Raw genomic sequence first — 24,077 nt, forward strand, 5'->3', positions numbered from 1 at the left:
TGGCGCAAGGGGATTTGGTCTATGCGCCAGACTATAGGAGCTCTTCTAAAATGTGACTTTCTGCTCCATGAGTAAACGAAAAGAACATTGATACAAATGCATAGTAAACAGCATAAATAGCCCCCCCTCTACAAAACTGATTTTATACGGAATTGAAATTGTTTTGCTAGGCGAGGTGGAAAGAATGTATTTCAATTTTTAATTGTTTACGGTAAATAACATACCTTCACAATATTACATAACAAAAACATAACATGTTTCCCTTTTTAAAAGATTAAAAGACATGATCAAAAATGATCCTCCCTTAAAAATCCATATATCAGAGTAGCATAACATGTGCATACCTCAAAGACAATCTCTACTGAATTTTAATCACATTTAAAAATTCTAAAGTGAGGAAGTTACTTGATTTGAGTGGCCACACAATAGGAATATAAAACCTCACAATCAATAAAATCAGGACTGACTATAAAAAGGTCTAAAATATATGATGCCTTTAAAATGCAACATCAGACATTTTATTACAACAAGGCGCTTTAGTGTTTCAACACTGTTGACTTTATTGCAGAATGTACATTTTATCAATTCCTTTGGCAAGATTCTCCGTCTGACTGAAACTTCTTGTGTCAAGGGAATATTTCCAAAACCCTAAAAACAAGTCACGCCTTTACTTTTACTTTAATATTTATATCGCGCAAACCATGGACCCATAGGCTTAAGGGTGCAAAAACAAAAAACTGAAGGAAAGAAAAACATCCTAGCGAAAAAGCAGGTCTACCGAGATCATCAAATAAGGCTCACGTAAACAAATGAGTTAAGTTTCTTTCTAAACAGTTCTGTGGACTTTAAGCACCGAAGATCCAAAGGCAGACCATTCCATGCGTTTGGTGCTGTGTTCTGAAAGCCCCCCCCTTTGAGGCCTTCATGGTCTGACACCTAGGAAGAGCCAGCTGATCAAAGTTGAGGGTTCTCGTACAAATTTTTTCTTTCAGAACATCCTGAAGATAGACTGGCATCTCAGAAATGAACATAAAAAAGCTGGAAGTGTGCCTACCTTTATATGTTCATACCCAAGATGTTCCAAAGAGCTATAATTATGGCATTGATTGTTCCACTCCAATCAGCAACATACAACGCTTTTTAATCAGCATTAGTTTTGATGGTAGGTCTTCCAAAGAGTTACAATTGCAATACAGAGATCCACAAATTGCATCAAAGTTCGATTCAACCCCTTTTCTATTAGGAGCCACATATACTCTTATAGAAAGAATTTTCCACACAATCAAGATATTTCCACAGATTAAAGTATTTCCACTTCAGCCCGGACAGAAGAGACATTAAGCCCAATTCATATCTGATAAATGATATCGGCACACAATTTGGAAGATTAAGGGGCTTTCTCCAAACTATGGCTTCCATGTAATCCAATTTCTAAGCTACTCAACGCTGCATCCTCTCCAATCCATAAAGTATTTTTGGCACCACTTTACTGACATAAAAAAGAAGCATTGGTTTGACAGAACAGGTTTCATATTTTTAATGTATCTGGCACATCTGAGAGCCACGACGCTCCGCCTTATTTTTTAAGTATTGCATTGTCTTCACCTTCAAAGGTTTGAAGATAAAAACTGTGACGCTTGCAACTTTTGATTATTTAAAAACTAAGAATAATGTAAAGGTTTACTAAAATTGCTAAAATCCATAATCTTTGTTTTCTCCAGGTTGGTGGCTAAAAAATAATTCTTAGAATAGAGGGCAAATGTGGAGATTAATTTCTGAAGGCCCAATTGTGTACAGTCAAACAACATAATATCCGTATAGGCCATCCAAAAAACCCTAAACGGTGCAGTTCTAGGGAGGGCAATGGCAGCAGATGATATCTCCTCCTCCAGGTCCGACAGAAAGAGATTAAAGGAGGCACAGAGCCAATGTGCACCACTGCTTCAAACCTGTATCCGTCACAATCTTCTTAGAAAGGAGTCTAATTGTTTAACCTCGCCTGTATGTTAGTCTTATTACTAAAACAATCAACCAATCTCAAACGCGCCTCTGGGACCCCCAGCTCACTAGCTTTTGCCAAAATAGGCTTGCATTAACCAAATTGAATGCGGCTGAGTGATCAATCCATAGAGCCCACGAAGATAGAATTATAATTTTTTGCCCATGCCAAATCTTATAGCAGTCTAATAACAAAACCATTCATGGATGTCCTTTGGTGTTTGCAGAAGTCCATCTGTTTTTTATTTATCTCACAATCTTCGCTGACCAAGTCTCTATAAGCTGTAAGCACATAGATGCAAACATCTTTATCTGCATCTATAATCATGGTGTCTATGGGTTATTCCCCTCCCCTTTTTATAACTATGAGGTACATGCGATGTATGCCAAAAGTCGGAATAACAGAATATAACTAGCTGTGAAAAAAAATAAAACTAGCATATTTGCCCATAAATTCGGAGCGGCCTTAAAGAATTGGTTATTCAAGCCATTTGGCCCCACAGCCCTAGAGGAACTTGCTCTCGTAATTGCCTTAAAAAACAATTTATAAGCTTCCTCATTATTACATCCTCGCTGGCTACAGGCACATCAAAGGCCACAATTTCCCTTTTAGAAATTGGATCAAAGTGATCAACCCATTTTGTCTCCGCGATTTCAATTTGCAAAATGTATTTTATATGGAATGCAAATTGATTTGCTAAGTGGGGTGGAAAGAATTTGGGGTTTTCTACATTAATGTACAAATTCTAATTGTATGTCGACAAACATTTTGGACTCATTAGTACATAGATTCCTCAGATCACTAAAGCTACCTCAAAAATGTTCCACTCCAAATTAACATTAACAATTTGCTGTTTTCATTGGGTAGATCACCCACAATTCAACCATGTTGTCAGCGGACAGTTTGATTTTACTGTCCATTATTTTCCTATGTACTGCCTTTTAAGTTACGCCCACAGGTGTTGTGTACTGCGTTAACATCGAGGGGCGGACGAAATACTGCTGTTTAGCCCATTTATAAAGCATCACATTTTCTGCAGAGGACAGAAATAAGGCAGAGAAAGGAAAGCTGCAACTAGCCCTTCGCCTTCACAACTCCACTCCTAACGCTCAAGCAGCACGCTACTTCTGGACTTCAGAAGACACATGTATGCAATACACTATTCTACGTTTTAACAAGGACCTCACGCTTCACCTCTTCTCCCTTTTTACAGGTACAATTACACCTTCTAAAAGCTCTGTATCTTGTATACTCAGGATTACAAGAGAGATGCACACGGCTCATAAACAAGAATGAACATAAAAATGAGAAAGGCTTAGCTTCTCACACCGATGTGGTCAAAGATCACTAGAAATCTCCAGAGCGAAGTACAACACATGCACAGGTGCAATTCATATTTTAGGAGGGATGCTTTAAAAGGAAAAACAAACCACTCTGTCTATAGTTTGAGGGGGTTCTGCTTCTGCAAATACCCATAGAAATGATCACACCTCCCATAACACACCGACTTAAGTTTTAGGGCCAGCATTCATGTACTAATAATGCTGCTGAGCATTCAAATGAATGAGTTTAGAAAATTCGAAATGTCATCCATGCCAATGATGGCAACTACGACTGGTAAATTAAAGGAAGTAATCAAAGAAAGAAATGAAGGCCAGCACACCGTGCAGACGAATCAATGTCTTCATGAGACACGGTGTATGTTCACCCCACTATTCTGCATCACAATCTCTGCCCACAATTCAATCGACATTTACATCCTCGTTTCAGCAAACAATTGTATTGATCTGCTTTACATAAATAGACACTTGTGCACCTTATTTTGCCTAAAATTGAATCGACACCAGATTAACAGATTTGAAATGATTCTATAAAATGGGAGCAGATCAAGGCGATAAGGGTTTGAGAGCAGCATCATAGGAATCCATTTGTTCGTAAAGAAATAGGTCAGTGCAATCCCATTTTCCGAGAGAGAAGTGGGACATACATGAGTTTCCTTAAGGGTCAGTTAGGTTACAGTGGCTACCTCTCATGACATCATTCCCCATCAGCCACATAACGCTCCACCCATGAGGCATTCATTGACAGTCCACCCACATGTCGTTGGGTCCTCCCTAGGCTTCAGAATGTCATAAGAGGAGGTCCAATTGTCAGTTTCTTATGAAATTCGATTGTCAGTTTTTCTTGAAGAGTGCTCTCCAAGCCGAGAGATCAGTTCATATCCCAGAGTGCTTACTGCGCCCAGGCGGCTGGCGGCTCCCTGAGCCCTGGGGCAGCGCCCCACTGTAGCCGGCCGTCTGGACTCTGGCTTTCAGGAGTTTTTAACCTTCCGTCGCTGGCTGCACCAGAAAAGCAAGGAACAGGCGAACGTCACAGCACCCAGGATTCCAAAAAACATGATCATAGGGAAGGTGCCCTGCAAAATAAGAAAATGAAGTGCATTATTTAAACAAGCAGTCATTCCAGAAACAGCAGATGTTGGACTGCTCATTTTGACAATTCCTACTATTACACAGATACCGTTCAGGTTGGGCTATGGACAAGGCTACTTAGCCTAACATTGTGCTGCAGCGCCATCTTTGAGAAATGGCCAATTCTGTAGTGGAATGATGTTTACCCAACCCCAAAGAGCACATCTTGTAACATTTAAGGCATGTCAGTATAGTGCATTCTGAAGGATGCATTCTGAAGGATGCAATTACGAGAGCAATTTGTGCAATTTTGCTTTTGGATAGAAGTTTAGATGATGGGCAAAGAACCAGTGCACATTTGTTCAAAAAGGGGAGAATTAATTCACCATATTAATCTAGCGAAATGAATTTAGAGAAAGATCTGGTATCTAGGAATAAAAAAAAGGTTAGGCCAGGTGAGCATAAGACTGTTGCTGCAAGACACCTGCAGTGACTCATTAGAATGCACATCGACAGTTATCCGTGTCATGCTGCTGCTGCTGCTGGTAAATATGTATTTCGCCTTTTGCTCTCTTTGGAGCCTAGATCCATATAAATAGTTGAAGACATCCAGCAATGCCTCTAGCCAAGTCCTGGCAAAGCCCGGTCTCTCTACACCAATCCCATTCAGATCCTAGTGGTAGTTATATTCCAAAACATCTGGAGAGCGAAAGGGTGCAGACCCCAGCACAAGACAGTGCGTTGGCCCTTTGGCTGGATAGACCAACCAGTCCGGATTCCTGCATGAGGTTCCTGCCCTCAGAAGGATCCCAGAACCTACGGACTGACCAGCTTCATCCAGGGCATCTATGGAGCTTCAGTCCCAGAGTTTAGACATGCCCAGTTTAGACATGCCCAAGACCTCCCCCCCACCTCGTGTAGCAGCTGCTCTCCATTATGAAGATGGGCCTTTCTGGAGCAGAGTGTGTTGCAGCCACAAGAGCCGCCTCCTGCCCCCTGTCAGGGTGTTCTCTGCTGTTGCCCATCTCAGTTGTGTCCTAGGCAGACCTCTAGATAAGTGTTGAAGTGTTGTATGTAACTCACACATACATTATCATTTTTTAGTGAAATTCTCCCCACTTTGCGAGTCACCCAGCACATTTGTTGAACTCTTGTTTTAATTTTTACCCAATTCTCCTGAGTGAGTGGAAAACTTTTCACACACTCACTAGTTCTTTTACTCTGTACTTGAGAATCCTTTTTACCTCTTTTTGGTGCTCTTTAATGAAATTATGCTTTCCTCCATTTTTTCTGGCATCTACATTTTACTATTGCAGCACACGGCACTTTCTGTGCAGTGTTGCTGGAAGCTCCCCGCGCTTTATTTTTCAGTTTACCTGGATTAACTACCGTTACCAGGGCAGGGGGCCACCCCTTTGCCTCTCCTGTATTTTATTTTGTGAGATCAGCACACCCCAGCTTATATGGAGTGCCAAGGGGAAACATCGTCTGTTTTCTCACTGTTCCAGTAACGTTTGGTTACTGTTAATCTGACAGGCTGGTGGCAGCGTTTACATTTTGCAAGCCTTTTTGTGACTTCTACCGCAGGCTGTCTTCGTAGCTGCAGTAGGGGATAGAGGGATCCCATTTACATAGCTGTATATTAAGCACTTTTCATGATTACTTGTTCTTAATTGAGCCTTCTTCTACTTGCCTGGGAAAGTCCTGATGGGTCTTTATCTTTGGCAGGCTTCTCTTTGGAAGCCTGCCAAGGCTCAGAGTGCCTGAAAGGACAGGAAACTCCCCTGGTCTTCATCCTGCCATGTGCCTGCCTGGAACTAGTTTGTACTGGGAGGCTGGCTGTCCCCCCCAGAGTTGCATGAAGGGCTTGAATGGGGATTGGTGGGCTCAGACAGTTTTCTGTATAAAAGGCGAGGGTCCTGGAGGTGAACCTCAGTCGACCACTGGACTGAAGATGCATAAAGGAATTCGTAGAAAGACATCCCAGCAACTTCCAAGCGAGCACCAGAACCGTTGAGTGACGGCTGAAGACCGGATACCGAATTCCGAGCGACAGGTAAGATCTCTTGAAGAGTACTTCCACCCCTGGACTGGTGGGCCTAACCAGTCCCAAGACCACCTGCATTTTGCGCCATCTCAGGAAGAGCTGTGACCCTTCGGATGGCAAACTCCCAATGGCCTGGCAACTGTGCCATTTTACGGTGCAATGTCGTGTGAAGCGCGGTTCCGGTTGAAACCTTGTGGGCATCGTTCTGGGCCTGCAGTGACACTTTCCCGCTCCTAGATGTCCCCTCAGCTGCGTCGTGGACCAAGGAAGTCATCTATCAGATGACAACCGTCGCTGACCCAAAGTTGTGAAGGGCACCAATGCAGCAGTGCCGTGACGATCCACTTCTGGGAGCCCCACTGCATGAGTGCATCAATTTTTTCCTTAACGTTCCTTCTTCAGCCGCCCAGACCAAGAAACCCGAACCAGGGACATCTGTCGTCCCATCTTGGGTACCAACCTGCTGCACCAAGTTCTTCATTTAAAAGCTACTGTCTCAAGTCCAGGTACTTACCTTGGTCTTGCTGCATTTTTCTTGGAGGGCTGCAGTTAAGCTGTTACTTGCAGCCCCCTCTACGGCACCTTGGGTCCCATTGGGGTGAACAACCCACTGGGCTCTATAACTGCTACTTACCTGCAAAACTGACTAAAACCTTTATAGACTCTGTGTGCTGCTTATCTGCCTCTTTACTCCTCAGCCCTTGGTCACTGAATCCTCAGTGCCCCCTTTGACTGTGAGGGTCATCTAGTATAGGGTTGGACTTTTTAAGATTGGCTAAGCAGGTGTTAATTGAAGTTGCAAGATGTGCTCTAAAGTTTGCTTATTTGTTTCAGTAGTTTCTCTACCTTTTGTGTTGCTTTACATTGATTTAAAGTGTCCTACCCTTTATTCTACTGTGATATTACTGCGTGAATACTACACAACTTATTTCTAAAGCCTTAGTGTATCTAAAATAATTAACAATTTTTATATAACTGCTAGTGTCAGTATTTTCTAGAAACTGATTGTATGCTCACTGAAGCGATTCTCCCTGCTTGACTAAGCCTTGTTGCTAAGCCATTGCTACCAAGCCTTTTGGGTAGTTCGGGCTAAACCTAAGGGGTACAACCCTCTCACCTAAGACGGGCTTTTCCAAGTTCTGTCACAGGCAGCACGTGTGTAAAACTCCCCAACAGTAGCCTTTTATGCATGCAATTCCCTAGATTTGATTTGTTCATACTTAACACCACAGGTGGGCCACTGCAGCACTTCTTCAGCATGTGGAAGGCCGAGAGACAGACTCTGCAGCCCATGTCTGGATTGACGGATTAAGCTGGGCTAGTAGACACCCCAGTAGGGTCTTATGTGCAGCATTTCTATACAGCCACCAAAATGTATGGGTTAGGTATGTAGTCCATGGTGCACCACATGCAACACAGCTAATGCAAGGCTTTCGGCAACAGTCATCTTGCTCACTTAATCTCCCCCGTATGTAGTATGGGCAGTATGATTAACAGCAGTTCTTGCTCACTGTTCTGGGACCTTTCCATGTGCAGCCTCAAAGTTCTCACATCCTCACAGTTGAATGCTCCTAAAAGCTAATGGGAGCCTGCAACAATCTGGCACACAGCAAACTAATAGAGCCTTAAAGTCTTGCATCCTTTTGATCATGGGAAGCGGCACATACTTTAGCATGTTTCTTCTGCTGGCAAGTGCCTGTAAGTCTTAGTCCTGGATTAATGTCACATTCATTATGTGTAACTGGGTTTTCCACACAGGAAATAGCGGAATCCTGTGATGCTTCATCTTCAGACTGGTATAGAGGGACTTTTTATTTTAAAGCGCCCAAGTGCAATGTGGGGAATGTTTCTGAAAGGGTTACCGAAGTGCAGGCTTGCTCTGGGGTTATACAGTTCATTGACTCTTTTCGGCTTGTTAACCATAGAGATGGCTTTGTGTGCGTGAGGGGCTTCCTGTGGGAGCGAGAGGGGCATGTTCAGATGTGGGTCCATTGCTCGCTGCGCCATAGGGAACCAAGCTGTAGCTCACAGATGAGGCCCAACCAGGCCAAAACATGTCTGGGGTTGCTTGTGTTTCCGTGCAGATTGGACCTGGCCTAGCAGTTCGGCCTGGGCTGCCACCATTTGTGGCAGTACGCGACTGATTTGCATATGGCTTGAACACTTTTGCAGTGGCGCAGATGGTCTAATAAGTGGTGTGGAATGTTGCCCAGAGCAGTGCCAGCGGTTCAGATTTATTCAAAAGCTTCCATCACTTTTGTGATGGCACTGCTCTGGGTAACCTTCCATACCAGCTTTTTTTTCAGCCCATCTGCGCCATTGCAAAAGGGGTAAATCAGTCAGACTTAAAATACTGAAAAATTAAACTAGCAGGTAGTAATATCATACAACACCATATAACACACCAGTAGGTTCACTTAAATACATCCTTAGATAACTAACCAGGTGAAAGAGGGAAGTACTCAGATTCAGGTGGAATGATTAGATCCAGTCAAAAGTACAATTCCCTTTACTTAAGTCCAACCCTAAGATGTTTTAGGAAGAATTTTCATTTCTGTGCCACTTCCTTTCAACCTTTGGGACCCCCAGCCCTTTTGCTGGACTTCGGAACGTTTAATTTGAACTCCTGAGTGAGTGGGACCTTTTTCTCACTCATGTGTTTTCCCTGATTTGGATTTTGTGTTTTCAGTTTTTGGAGCCTGACAAACTCCATAGGCATCTACTATTTGTATGGTGACACACGGCACCTTCAGTGCACAGTTACTGAGAAATCCTTTAGATTTCTCTTAAGGTGTAAATTCTCTTTCTTGGGTGAACTACAGTTCCCAAGAATAGTAAGAAGAAATGTATCTTACTTAACTTTTCTCTCTGTAGGTCCAGCACACACCATTTTATATGGAGTGCTGATAGGTTACTTAGTAGCCCCTTTTCCTTCTTTCTCATGTACATTTTTTTGCTACCCTCACTAATGTAAATGGCTGGTGGCAGTGATTTAATTTATTACTACCATTTTGCTTTTCTACCACAGGCCGAAACCTCAGCTGCAGTACAGCACATATGGTTGTCCATTTTGTCAAAATGGCCCCCGTCTTCTTTTTGTTTGCCATTTTCTGTTTGTGTGGTCTTTCTCAGCTTTTACTCTGTGTGTTGAGACGGATTTGAGCCCTTTGTGTGTTTTGCCTTTGGCGGGCTTCCGGCCTGAAGCCCACTCCTGGCTCCAGTGTATCTGGAAGGCAGGAAGTGAGGGAGGATCCCAAAACTCCCCTGTCCTTTGTCTCTAGGTGTGCCTGCACGAAACCAGTCCTGATTGGCCAGCTGGCCGCCCTGAAAGGACAGCCACCCTGCTGTGCGATGCACAGCCTAGGCCGTGCATGAATGGGAAAACTTGCATAAAAGGCTAGGGTTTAGCACTAGGGCCAGAATCAACCACTGGAAGAAACATCAGACGATGAAACCATGAAGAGAAGCTAGTGGGACCAACTAACCCAGAGACAATCTCCACTTTGGTGCAATCCCGGACTTGCTGTGGCTCTCCAGTGCTGCAGAAGCCCAATGCCAGAGGTTGAGTGTCCATAGTCAAGTGCAACGTCTGCCGTGGAATAAATCCGCCCAAAAGCTCCAGGAGCCTGGACCCTCTAGGAGCAGGAGAAATCCTGATCCAGAGTCCCCTCAACGGAGTCCAGGACTGAGGGAGCAAGGAAAGTCCAACAGCAGATTTCTTCTGCATCAGTGCTGTTTGTGAAGCGCTGAAACCGCAAAGTGCCACTGAATAGAAAAGAGCCCCTAGCTGCAGACAACCTTCCAGAGTACCGCCACAGGGGGCCTCAACGTTCTCCCTCTTGTCCCCATGACCGAGGCTCAAGAACACGGGGTCTGCACCGATGCAGCAAGACAGAATCCAACTGGACCGCTCTTCTTCAAACAGGTACTGTTTAGACTTGGGGTACTTACCTCATTGTCTTTTAGCTGTGCTTTTCTCAGATGGGGACTGCTGTGGCTAACCTTTAGAGTTAATTCCAACTCTCTTTTTACAGGCTTAACAGCTTGTAACCCTACAAGTGATTTTCTACAAACTTTTCTAACATGGTGCAAGACTGTTTCTGATCTAAGAAGTGCCTTAGCTCCATAGACTGTGTTCCAATTGACTTTGGCTGTCCTGGCTCCTTGAAGACTCTTCCATTCCATTGACTTTGATATTGTTTGTCCCTCATATGTGGTAGCTTGTTGTGAACAGTTACTGCTGGGAAAGACTTGTCTAGACTTCATTGGAAGATTTAGTGGTCCTCACATTTACTGATCACCCGTTTAACCTTTTTCCTTCCTTTCTACAAACTCAGAATCTACAAAGTATAACCAGTGTGATATATAAATGCCATTACGGTCCTTCGAATTGAAGCCACCTCAGGGTGTAGGAATTGTGCAAGAAGCATATCCAAAGATTATCCACTAACTTGTTCCGATTCTGAAAAGTAATTTGCATTGCAATGCACCATGAAATGCCTTTTTAAAGTGCGCTTACTTAAAAATCGATGTTCATTAAATAAATAACTATTTAAAACAGAAACCTTGAGTGTAAGTGTTACTTGGCTACTTGTATTTACGGATTTAATTTGTACAGCTCTACAGCTCACATATACCCCCTCTCCAGATAGGCCTGGCTGCTCAGTCACACTACCAACTTGTGAAGTACAGACCTATACCAAAAGGTGGGTTACCTAATAACAAGCAGATAAGTGTTGTGTAGTCTCACACAGCGTGGACTGCATCCATTCTTACCCAACAGTTGGTTTGCTCAAGTATTATTTCAATGGGAACACAGGCATGCCTGTAACAGTATCCCTACGTGACGTGTAGTGTACCCAAAATCCCTCATGCGTCGAGGTCCCTCAGATTGTTTATTCCGCCCAGCATACTGGTCACCTTAAGTGGAGTTCGTCCGAGACATTGCCAATTGTCCCTTCGACCTTTGGTCGAATAGTTTATATAAATACTTAAGATCACCCTATCCGTCCCTCATTTCGACGGCTGTTCCAGATCTCCACCAAAAACCTCAAACAGACCTTCGATGGATGGTGATCTAGTCGGCGCTGCCGACCACGTGGCCGGGCCTTCCAGCCAGCCAACACAGTAGGGAGAGTGGGGGTGGGGTGGACGTTTCTGTACAACCTGAGGATGCCTTTCCCTTTCCTCTTCGTCACTCTACCTATCCTCTGCTATGGTGTCACACTCACCTGTGTCTCTGCAGGAGCGATGGCTGAGCCTCCCTTGACCCAGAGTTCACACTTCCTCTTTTGACCCGGAGGGATACCTGTCAAATACAAGGTGTACACTCAGACCTGAATTCACCCGATTCCCCTGGGCCCTTCCCTTCGCTTAACTGTGTGCTGTGATGTCCCCTAGGGCTTACCTTGATCTTGATTAGCGTGTGCACTCCATCCTGCATTCACAAGGGCGCGATTCACTCATGTGATTGATGCCAATGTCTGTAGTCTGAGTTCAGATCCCACACGCCGTTTTATGCCGTCACAGCGAGGCCGAGTGTTCAAGGCGCCAATTTCTTCACTGGCTACAAAGTCCTTCCCACAAGTGAACGTTGCGCAGAGAATGTTGAGTGTCAAAAATTGTCCGTATCGTCTTTGTTTGCTGGTGTTTTTGTGGGCGAGTAGTGCTGCGTGTAGAAGCTAGCTGCTGGCAAGTATGCGCAGCGCCTTCAATTCGAGCACGCCTGGTAATGTCTCTCCCTTTCCCCTGCAGGAGAAATTATGTGGTATTAGCGCCTCGAGTCCGGGTTCAGCGCTACTGGAGACTTGGTGGTTTGTTAAGTATGCACCGCGTTGAGAGAGAGAGCGCAGTGAAATAAGTGTCCGCGTTATTGGGGCGAGCACAATGAAAACGTCCCTTCTTTCTTTTGCATGGGTTTGTGCGCTCTTACAACTGACCTGGAGTCCAGCGTCGCGGGAAGATTCGGTGAGTATGCGCAGCATTACTGGTGTGCGTGTGTTAACCCAGTTCTTTTTTGTTCTTACAGGTGCCGGTGTAGAAGTCCCCTCTTGACTGGAGATTGCTGCGGCGTGGAGTAAGAACGGAGGCTCCTACGGATCAGGGAAGCAGAATGATCCGGAGCGGGTAAGCAGAAGTAGGATGATCCGGAGCAGGTAAGCAGAAGCAGGATGACCCGGAGCAGGTAAGCAGAAGCAGGATGACCCAGAGCAGGTAAGCAGAAGCAGGATGACCCAGAGCAGGTAAGCAGAAGCAGGATGACCCAGAGCAGGTAAGCAGAAGCAGGATGACCCAGAGCAGGTAAGCAGAAGCAGGATGACCCAGAGCAGGTAAGCAGAAGCAGGATGACCCAGAGCAGGTAAGCAGAAGCAGGATGACCCAGAGCAGGTAAGCAGAAGCAGGATGACCCAGAGCAGGTAAGCAGAAGCAGGATGACCCAGAGCAGGTAAGCACTAGCAGGATGACCCAGAGCAGGTAAGCAGAACTGGCTGATCCAGAGCAGGTAAGCAGAACTGGCTGATCCAGAGCACGGCAAATGTGTTGCTGATACAGCTCACAGTAAACAACACGAAGCACTGGAAGAATCTTGGGTGTGGCTTATATAGCAAGCCACACCCAAACACTACAGAGCTCATGAATTGTCATGCACTTCCTGTTTGGCAACAGGAAGTGGTAACCAGGAAGTTACTACAAACACTAGGAAGGAAGTAAAGGAGGGATCTGCTATGGGTTCTTTGTGTTCCTATGCCAGGCCTGCCAAGCCTCCACCCAGCTTGCCCCAACTACCTGCCTGATACCCATGACATGGAGAGGATTCCATTTAGGTTTTGCCCCATTTGCAAAAGCAAATTCCCTTGGAGAGATGAGCATAAATGGTGTAACCGTTGCTTGCCCCTCGATCACAACAAAGTATGTTGCGTAGCTTGCAATCTCCTCCGCCCTAAAACATTGAAGGAGTGCCGAGTCAAGCAGTAGGCGGCCTACGGGATGTTGAAGGCCGAGTCATCTCCCGCTGCCACAGCCGCCGAATGGGACAATGGCAATAGTGACGAACATACCTCCGAACCGGAGGTCGCTGACCTTTCGACGGAGCGCTCCCGCTCCGCATCATCTGTCCCCAGCCCCGCCAGGCACGGCTCAGGCACTGCTATGGGGAATATACACCCCGGTGACAAAGACTAACATTTACAAGGCACTAAGCACACAGCCCCCAGTCATTCTTCGACCAAGTCGAAGACCACCTCTGCGCCAACGGGTACAACGAAGTTCCAGCAGTACCCGCTGTCAGGATCGGCAGCCCTCCCCGCAGCCACAGATGCGCCTAGCAACCGGGCACCCAAAAACAAAGGGTGCTATTTCCAATATTACAAGTTCCGTCGAGACGCATCGCAAGAAGGCGTCCGGTGACGACAAGGTTCCGGCTCTGCCGAAGAAGGCGTTCGCCGATGACAAGGCCCTGCAAAAAACTTCACAATCGCAGACCGAAGCTACGCGCCTCCCGTCTGCAGAGGACGTTGCCGACAGCATAGCGAGAATTATTTCCACCGACACTCAAAGGCGGCAGTCAAGGGATTCAACGAGGCCTACGGAAAAGGCCAAGGATCTGTCAAACCCAAGGATAGCCCTAGGGGAGTAGCGGAACCCTCCGCCAAGCAGAGGGAGAAGCACAGGGACACGCCACCTCTGTCGGTCCCCCGGGAGGAGTTTCCGGAGGGTGAGGAAGGTATTTCTTTGACGTTGAGACAAAAATCTCGACGTTTGACGGCAGAGGATCGTTTACAGGATCCCTTTCCACCTCTAGACCATTCTGGGGCGTCTGTTTGGACTAGGGAAAAGTTTGAAAATTGTATGGAAAGGCTTGACAGGCTTGTTACCCGTTCAGAGCAACCCACACCAAGAAGACCACGGGATGAGAGCCCTTTGGACCCTGTAGTAAAATTCCCAAGGCTCTTTGACCCCTCTCAGGAAGAGGATATATACACCTATGATGTCACGGAGGAAGAGATTCCTACAGACACTCAGGATGAGGACCAGTTCATCAATCCTGAGGACATGCATGATCCCATAGATGGGTGTGTGGAAAACCCGGATATGGTGTTACCCTCAGCCTTGGTAGTCTCCAGATCCTTCACCAGATCCTGATTCCCTGTGTTTGGATTCCCACAGACCACTCCCACTAGACAGACCTCACCAGTGGACGATCAAATGATCGTTAACGCTATGTTGCGCAAAGCAGCAGAACACTTCAAGAATGCCATCAATGAAGCTGTCCTGAAGCTGACTTTGTGGAGGACATTCTTAAGGAGAACCCACCGGCCGGCCAGCCAGCCAGGCTATTCCTCTCCTCGATTAAAAAACAACATCTGGGGAGGCCACCAGGGGGCGCAGGCAAGATGGCCGCCTGAGCCGATAACTCTGCACCCAGCCCCGGGAAACTTGCGGAGTTGAGCAGGAAGAAGGAGCCCATCCCTCACAAGCTTCTCAAAAAAGGCTGTGTGAACCCCTGCTCCCCCTGGGGGTCCAAACCAGGAGTTTCTACGACACCCACGGGCTGAGTTCGGCCACCCGGGGTCTCCGCGGCCCCTCCCCCCGCGGTCCCAAGCAACACGCGGGCGGTGCGTGCCAAGGCACGCCAAGGCTGCAGCAGGGCACAGGAGCGGGGGAACACTGCGGCCGCCTGCGGGTGGTGTACCCACTTGGAGCGAGGAGAGGTCAGTGGCGGGAGACCCCGGGGGTTACGCCGCATCCCGGGGCCTCTGGCACCCTGTGCCCTGGCATGGCAGTGCGGGCCGGCACGAGGTCGCGCTCCACACTGAACGAAGTCGCCTGAGGAGCTGAACGCGTACCACATCGCCCGGACACCCCACCCACCCACGGGGTTGAACGGGCCCACCTAACCGCACATCAGGGCTCCCCAGCCCGGGCCGTCGCGGGAGCGCGCCCACACTACATCCGGCTGGGGGACACTGGAGAAGGCACGTTCCAGGTGAGAGGCCCCTCGGGCCGGGACTTCATGAATTGGCCCCCACGAACGCCGCTCGACTGAAGGGGGCCCCCCCATACCCCTGCCACAGGGGACCCCGCCAAACACGACCAGCCTTCTAGCCAGCCTTCTAGTAGTTCCCCTAACCACGGGGGGTGGGTGGGAAATAAACCCGCTTTCCCACTGGTGCCAACACCCTTGAGTTACTCGGCTGGCACAACCATAGACAGTCACTCCGAGGGTGCCTCCCCCACCGTGGTTGACCCCGGACTCTCCCGGTCTCTCTCGATACACGAGTCCTACCGCGGCTGTGGCTCTGTGGCGGTCAGTTGCCATACTCTGCCGCAACCAGCACCCCATGAGTTGGAAGGAGGCCCTTTCCAAGTACCAGTTTGCGGCCGGAGGTGACAAAATGGACGCTGGGTCTCCATCAGTGCCGCCTCCAGATCTGGGAGCCATCCAAAATAACATCCAGATGATCTTGGAGGAGATACGTGGGATTCGAACCGACATGGGTGCTAGGTTGGCTGACCTTACCACTAAAGTCACCACCCTGGAAGACCACGTGGAGGGAGTCGAGAACAACCAGCTCTCCACGGCGATCCTGGAGACGCAAATGGCCAGGTTCCAGGAGATACATCGAAGGGAGGAGGAATTGCGGTTCAAGGTGGACGACATGGAGAACAGGGAAAGGAGGAACAACTTGCGCATTTTTGGCCTTGTGGAGTCCGAGGGGGAGAGCCCGCAGGCACTGGAGGGCAAGGTTCACGATATAAGAGTCGTCATGGGGGCGGAGGCCGACATCGAGATTAAACTTGACAGGGTGCATCGAACCGGCGGAGGAGGTAGAGGCCCGAGGTCGGTGCTGGCCCGACTGCATTACGATAAGGACAAAGCCAGGATCCTGGAGAAGGCGAGGAACTTCCGTGATATCCAATACGGAGACTCTAAGGTGGCAATCTACCAGGACCTCTCTGCCCTAACCCTCGCAATGAGAAAGAAATGCGGAGCCCTTACCAGATGGTTACAGGGTAAGGGGGTCAGGTACCGCTGGGGCCACCCCTTCTACTTGGCATTCGAGTGGTCGGGGGAAAGACACCACCTGGTGACGGAGGAGGACATTCTGCGTGCCACTGGCGATCTGGTGGGAGACCGTGCCGGTCCATCCAGCGAATCTGGGGGTGAGGCCAGGAACCCACCGCGGGGCCCCGACAGACGGACAACCCAGTGGCAAGACCAAGGTCAAGGGGGCGCGCAAGTTCCAAAAAACCAGGCACGCATCATCGGCCTCCGAGGACCACCTGAAGTGACAGCAACGCCACTTCACCATCTGAGCATGAGACTTCCCAGTGACCATGGCCGCTGGGGGCCATGTCGCTGGCTCTCTAAGGCTGGGGTCGGCGGGCCACATGGAGGAGTGCCACGTTGGTGCCGAGCTAGGCACGTGGGGGAGTTCTGGGTCTGTCCACTGTTTTTCTTTCCATAATGTTTATTATTTGGTTCGATGGACCTGCGCGTCGGGTCCGCACCTGGGGACGCAGGGGGAGGTGAGGGATCCTCGGGAGCAAGGTTACGCTTCACAAAGTTTGGTTTAAAGGTTCACACACGTTCATTCTGACTTAAAGAGAATGGGTTATCCACATGTTGACACTACCCGGGGCTGGGGTAGAGTCCTTGGTGGTTCGTTGACCATCCCCGAAGGACATCGGGTGACATGAACGAACGCCTCAAGACGGGGGGGGGGGGGAGGGAGAAAGGGACAGGGGGGTGGGGGAGAAAGACCATCATCAAGGTTGAAACGGTACCTCTTAGAGGGGTTTACGGGGGGGGGGGGAGGGACTAGCCAGTCCGAACAGGAATCTTCCATTTTAGAGCAGGTTGCACGCAAACATTACACTACGGTGAAGTTAGAGATGGACTACCTAGATGACAATGGTTGAACACAAGATAGGCACTCTCAATGTCAAGGGCCTCAATTCACAAAACAAGAGGTCTCTGACCAGTAATATGTTCCGCAAACAGCAGCTAATGGTGTTGTTCCTCCAAGAAACCCATTACAGACAGGGGAAGGAATCACCCATCAGGGGGAAGGAAATCGGTGCCAACTTCTGGGCCTCCCACAGAAGCTCGAAGAAGGAAGGGGTGGGGATTCTCTTGAGCAAAACACTCCACCTTACTAATACAGAAACCAAGATAGGCTTTGGGGAGAGGTTCCTGGGGATTAAGGGTACTTACGAAGGGGAACGCATAACCCTGGCCACCCTCTACGCCCCCAACTCAGGCCAGATGGGTTTCCTAACCCAGATCCTAGGGGTAATGGATGAATGGGCTGAAGGGGCCAGGATACTGGGGGGCGACTTCAATCTCATAATAGATCCCGGGCTGGACTGGTGGACGGCAAGGGCAACCAAACCGAAAGGGATAACTAAAGATAACCTAACGTTCCAGACCCTGTTGAGGGAACACTACTGGGCGGACGTCTGGCGAGTGGCACACCCGAGGGATACACATTCTTCTCCCCCCCCCCCACACCACACCTACACCAGAATTGATTTCCTTTTGACTTCTAAAGAGGGGAGTGGGGTAGCTAGAGCCCCAAGGGTTGAGGCAATAACGTGGTCCGACCAGGAGCTTCTTGTGGCGGACTGGTCGCTCCCCCTGTCCCCCAGGTCAGCCCGGTGGAGGTGAAATGACACGCTCCTGAGGGATCCGGTCTTCAGGGAATTCCTGAGAGGCGAAATGGAGGCGTATTTCGAGACAAACCAATGGGGAGACGCATATGGCGACAGTGTGGGAGGCGGCGAAGGCCACCTTTCGTGGTCTCCTTATAGCCGAGGGCTCTAGGCGCAAGCGGGAAATAGGGCTCATTGAGGCCAAGATACGGACGGAACTCAAGAGCCTGCGGGGTAGGCTTACCCAGGAGGGGGGCTGACGGAGTCCCTCCTATCGGAAATGCGCGAGAAACGCCAGGCTCTGCACACGGTCCTCATAGGGGAGTGTCATGATGCCTACTCCCGGGAAGCCAGTTCAGGCCCAGCGTCCCCGAAAGCAGACATGTCCCCAGGGAGAGACCCAGCAACCCCTTATAGGGGCTCTTTGGACATTGTCCTGGCGCCTTTGGCGCCAGGCTCAGAAGGCATCAGTCCTGGCACCATAGGCGCCAGGCTCATTATGGGAGTGCTTGGATGGACTTGCCTGATGCAGACCATGCTGCCGGATCCAGACCTCCTTGAGGTCTGAAAGGGACTATTTTACCTATGGGACTATTTTACCACTCGGGCGTGGCTGAGGAAGAATACTTACCTGGAACTACTTTGGGGGGCTATTTAAACCACGCCTAGACAGCAGCTCACGCTTCGCGTTGTTCTGCATCTAGCAGCTGGACGCTCACCGTGTCTGCTCCTGCATCCTGGCTCCAGGCACGCCCACCTGTAACCTGGAACACCTGAAAAGGAAGGAAAGGAGAGAAAGGTGAATAATTGAACTTTACCTACCTCCATCCGGAGTCCGGAACCATCACTCCGACGATCCTGAGAAAAAGACAATATTTTTAGAAGCACATTGCATCGCTCGCTGCAGCGCCGCGTTCCACTCACCTTCACGAGGCGCCCTCGGGCTCTTCAGTGACCATTGGCACCATCCGTCGCCTTTCAGCACCTAAGGAGAAAAAGAGGCAAAACAAAGGTGAGCGAAGGAACAGATTGAGGAAGGCCTGATTCTTCCACCTTAAGACTTACCCGATTATTGTTGGGACAATCTTTCCTCACCTCGGGTCAGCGCCGCTTCTTTGGCACTTCCGTACCCCGGCCCCTAAGGGGAAAAAGACACACGCATTAGTGGGTGAAAGCCAGATCACTAAGGGAACCATCCATCAAAAAGACTCACCAGAGTTTACCTTCGGGAAATCCATTCCTCTACGCGGATTCTTCATCCTGCATCTGAAATAGAGAAAAGGACAACGGACAATTAAGGCTTGAACTTTTGCAACTGAATACTTACGGCCTCATATCGGAAAAGTCAAGCGAAGTTGAATACTCACCAAACCCGAGATCCAGTGAAGTAACTGGAAATCAACGCGCCCCTGCATCGGAAGCAGGATGGAGATCTCGTCTTTTCAGACTCTAAGGTGAGACTCTACGGGGAACCGCGGAGGGGGTTCAAGGAGTGTGAGAGGGGAAAGGGGGGGAATCCGACATTATCCAGCAGACAGTTAATCCCCTTTTCCATCTACAGAAGGATTCTTCTACGGGCCAGACAGCCGAGGTTTGGGGGTCCGGTCCAGTCCGTCTTCCGAGTCCTGCGCATCACCTTAGAAGAGGTCATAGCAGTCCAGAACAGGTCGGCGCCTCCGTGGGAATCAGGTGAGCGTTACAGAACGCGAAGCCTACCTACAATTTCCCACCCGGGCGCTATGGAGACTTCCGAGACAGACCAGTTGGCCCAGCTATTGGGGGAATTACGGGCTGAAGTTCATTCCGCTCGCCAGGAGACGAATGCCCCCAGGAGAGAGTTAATTGTATCTAAAGAACGAACTGATGATCTTGCCAGACAGCTATTACAAGGTCAGGCTGGTCAATCTCCTTTACCAGGTTCTGGGGGTAATTCTGCCCCAGTGGTTTCAAATAACCCCATGCAAATTAATCTACCTGGAAATATGCCACTGGCCCCACCGGAACGTTTTGCCGGGGACCCCAAAAGGTTCGCCGTATTCATGAATCAATGCCGATTGCACTTCCTCTGCAGACCTGGGGCCTTCCCTAATGACCAAACCAAGGTCGTTTTTGTACTATCATATCTCAGCGGCTGTGCTGCGGATTGGTCAGTTCCACTGGTTACTCAAGATGACCCAATTCTTCGGAACTTTCAAGCCTTCCAGACAAGCATGGAAAGACTTTTTGCGCAGCATTCTCAGGGACAGGCCCTGGACAACGAGCTTCTATCCCTACGACAGGGTAACCTGGACCTCTCAGCCTATATCGCGACCTTCAATAGGTTAATTGTGGAGACTAGATGGCCGGAGGATAAAAGAATCACGTTATTCCATCGAGGTCTACGAGGAGAACTTAAGGATGTCCTGGCCCAGGTCGTAAATCCACCCCAAGACTGCTCTGAATATATAGACTTGGTGGTCCAATTAGATCACAGGCTTCAAAACAGAAAGGCAGATCGGTCCAAGTTTGAGACCCGGGTTTTGGTCAAAACCCATGTTAACCCCAAGGGTGCCGATGTTACTGAACCTATGCAAATTGGAGGGGTTAAAGGACCTTTAACTCAAAAAGAGCGTGAACGAAGACGGCAAATGCAATTATGCCTTTATTGTGGGGCTTCTGGACACTTTTTACGAGATTGCCCTATAAAACCGTCTAAGAAGGCGGTAGGAGTCGCTGATAAGAACCTGATGGAATCCGAGTCGGGAAACGACCACGCCCGACAAGCGTAGGGGTCCGCTTGCCGAGCTTAAAAACTAACTCTCTGACCTCGCATTTCATCATGCTAATGGTCCTCGTAAATCCAAAGCAGCCTGGGCGGTTACATGCCATTAAGGCATACATCGATAGTGGGGCTATAGGAAACTATGTGGATCGTGAATTGGCTTCCAGGATCAACCTCCCTCTTTGCCCTAAAACCAGTAAGGATGTCATCACCACAGTGGATGGAACCGAAATCGCCTCTGGGCCGGTAACACACTCCACTACTGAAGTGACATTGTTGAGTCAAGACGGACATCGGGAGGCAATTGTGTTTGATGTAATCAAGGCTCCGCAATTTCAAGTAATTCTAGGAATCCCTTGGTTGGAAACACAATCCTCGAATTGACTGGCGAGCAAAGAGGATAACCTTTCCAGATTGTGCACAAACCGGTTATCCAAGAAATCCAAATATTGGCCTAGCTACAGTAACCCCTGTCATTTTGCAAATACCGCCAGAATACCAAGAATTTCAAGACGTCTTCCAAAAGGAACAGGCCAAAACTCTACCGCCTCACAGGTCGTACGATTGCCAGATCGATCTATTGCCCGGTGCACAACCCCCTTGCAGCAGGATCTATGCCCTTACCGAACCCGAGAATCTTCATTTACGACAATATCTAGATCAGTACCTAGCCAATGGTTTTATTCGCCCGTCTAAGTCTCCTGCATCCTCGGCTTTATTCTTCGTGCCTAAAAAAGAAGGCGACCTCAGAACTTGTATTGACTACCGCGCATTAAAACAGATAACTGTTAAAAACCGATACCCTTTGCCTCTGATCCCTGAACTCCTTGACCAGGTGAAGGATGCCTGCATATACACCAAGTTAGATCTCCGGGGGGCTTACCATCTGGTGCGAATAAAGGAAGGCGATGAATGGAAAACTGCCTTTCGCACCAAATATGGGCTATTCGAGTACCAGGTGATGCCTTTCGGATTGTGCAATGCACCGGCTGCCTTCCAATACTTCATGAACGATGTCTTTCGAGAACTCATCGACATTTGTGTTGTCGTATATATCGATGACATTCTTGTGTACTCCTCTTCGGAATCTGATCATAGAAAACATGTCAGGGCAGTTCGAGAAATTGCGCCAACACAAACTATTTGCTAAACTTGAAAAATGTGTTTTCTATGCCACAGAAGTAGAGTTTCTTGGTTTCATCCTGACACCTAAAGGAGTCCGCATCAACTCACGAAAAGTGGATGCTATCCTCAAATGGCCATCGCCTAGCTCCGTGAAAGGTGGTCAAAGCATGCTTGGCTTTGCCAATTTTTATCGTAGGTTTATCCCGGAATTTTCTCGTGTGGTTCAACCCATCACTGCGCTCTTAAGGAAAAATAAACGTTTCAAATGGTCTGAAGAAGCCGAGCAGGCCTTTCAGGAACTAAAAGCTAAATTTACCTCCGCACCTGTATTGAAGCACCCGCGCCCAGATCTCCCTTATGTCGTCGAAACTGACGCATCCAGCCTAGCCATGGGAGCTGTCCTGTCTCAAAGAGATCCCGAAACTAACCAACTGCAACCCGTTGCATTTTGGTCCAGAAAATTCTCGGCACCCGAGGTTAACTACGCAATCACTGACAAAGAACTGTTAGCCATTAAATCCGCCTTTAAAGCCTGGCAGCATTATCTTCTTGGCGCTAGACATACCATCACGGTGATCACGGACCACCGGAACTTACAGTATTTAAAGACCGCCAAGGCTCAGTCATCTCGACAGCTCCGTTGGGCTTTGTTTTTTGCGGAATTCGATTTTGTAATCACCTACCGTCCTGGCTGTAAGAATGGCAAAGCGGACGACGCTCTATCCCGAATAGGAATGGGAGAAACTCATACTAACTCAGAACCTGTACCGATAAATCCCGAACAGAGAATTTTGGGCATGACTTCTTTACAAACGCTTGAAGACATTCAAGCTAGAGTTAAACAACTCATGGACCCTACAGACTTACAGGATTGGGTACAAAAGGGATCTGACTTTACTATAAATAATGATTTACCTTATTTCCAAGGGCGCTTATTTCTGCCACACAAGGAATTACAAGAGCTTGTTATTTCTCGTTATGATACACTAATAGAGGGGCACCCCGGTATTGCCAAGACGGAAGAAAAGGTGAAACCACAATTCTGGTGGCCTTCTTGGCGAAAAGATGTTAAATCATTTGTGATGTCCTGTGGTGTTTGCGCCCAAAATAAATGCCAAAAGAAAAGACCAGCCGGTCTCCTTCAACCTTTAGACATTCCACCAGCACCTTGGCACACCCTGTCATTGGATTTTATTACGGATTTACCTCCTTGTTCAGGATATAAAACTATTCTTGTTATTGTGGATTTATTTTCCAAAATGGCCCACTTCATTCCATTGAAAGGTTTACCTTCAGCTTCAGTTCTAGCCAAAGAATTCCTTGAAAATATTGTTCGTTTACATGAATTCCCGTCTGTACTAATCTCAGACCGGGGAAGCCAATTAATTTCCCACTTTTGGCATAGATGTTGTCAATTGGCACAAATCGATGTAAGATTATTGACTAGTCACCACCCTCAGACCGATGGTCAAACAGAGAGGATGAATCAGACCCATGAGCAATATTTACGGTGTATGTTGCAGCAATCTGAAAGTAACTGGAAAGACATTCTTTGGATAGCCGAATATGAATATAATAATTCGGTACACTCTGGAACTGGGCAAAGTCCTTTTTATACGGGCATCACCCTCGAACCTCAGACCTCGACTCGCCTCAAGGCCTCGGAATGCCCGCAGTGGACCATCTGCATTCTACAATTACCCAAGCCTTCAAAGAAGCAACTACGCATTTACAACAAGCCAAGAGAAAATACAAGAAGAATGCTGACCTGCATCAAAGTGAAGCACCTCAGTACCAGATTGGGGACCAAGTATGGCTGGCTACCAGGCACTTATCGCTCAAGGGACCTCGAACTTTTAATCCAAAATATCTGGGGCCTTACTCCATTACGGCCATAATCAATCCAGCGGCCGTTAAACTTGATTTACCAGCTAACATGCAAATTCACCCTGTTTTTCATGTGTCACTTTTGAAACCAGTGCAACCTGGAACCATACTAATCAAGCCTCCAGAACCCATTCAAATAGATGGAGAACCTGAATTTGAGGTGAAGAACATTTTAGATTCAAAGATGTTAAG

General features: G+C 48.0%; 1 protein-coding gene across 1 annotated transcript in view; it reads right to left on the reverse strand.

The window, feature by feature from the left end:
* Nucleotides 1-535: 535 nt before the first annotated feature.
* Nucleotides 536-24,077, reverse strand: part of ATRAID (all-trans retinoic acid induced differentiation factor) — a 143,899-nt gene continuing 120,357 nt past the window's right edge. The window contains exon 7 of the mRNA XM_069605504.1: nt 536-4,415. Coding sequence (XP_069461605.1) covers nt 4,311-4,415 — 105 coding nt within the window. The 3' untranslated portion in view covers nt 536-4,310. The remainder of the gene's footprint in view (nt 4,416-24,077) is intronic.

This window comes from Ambystoma mexicanum, chromosome 4p, assembly GCF_040938575.1.
Source record: "Ambystoma mexicanum isolate Mex_15411 chromosome 4p, UKY_AmexF1_1, whole genome shotgun sequence".
Classification (NCBI taxonomy): Eukaryota; Metazoa; Chordata; class Amphibia; order Caudata; family Ambystomatidae; genus Ambystoma; species Ambystoma mexicanum.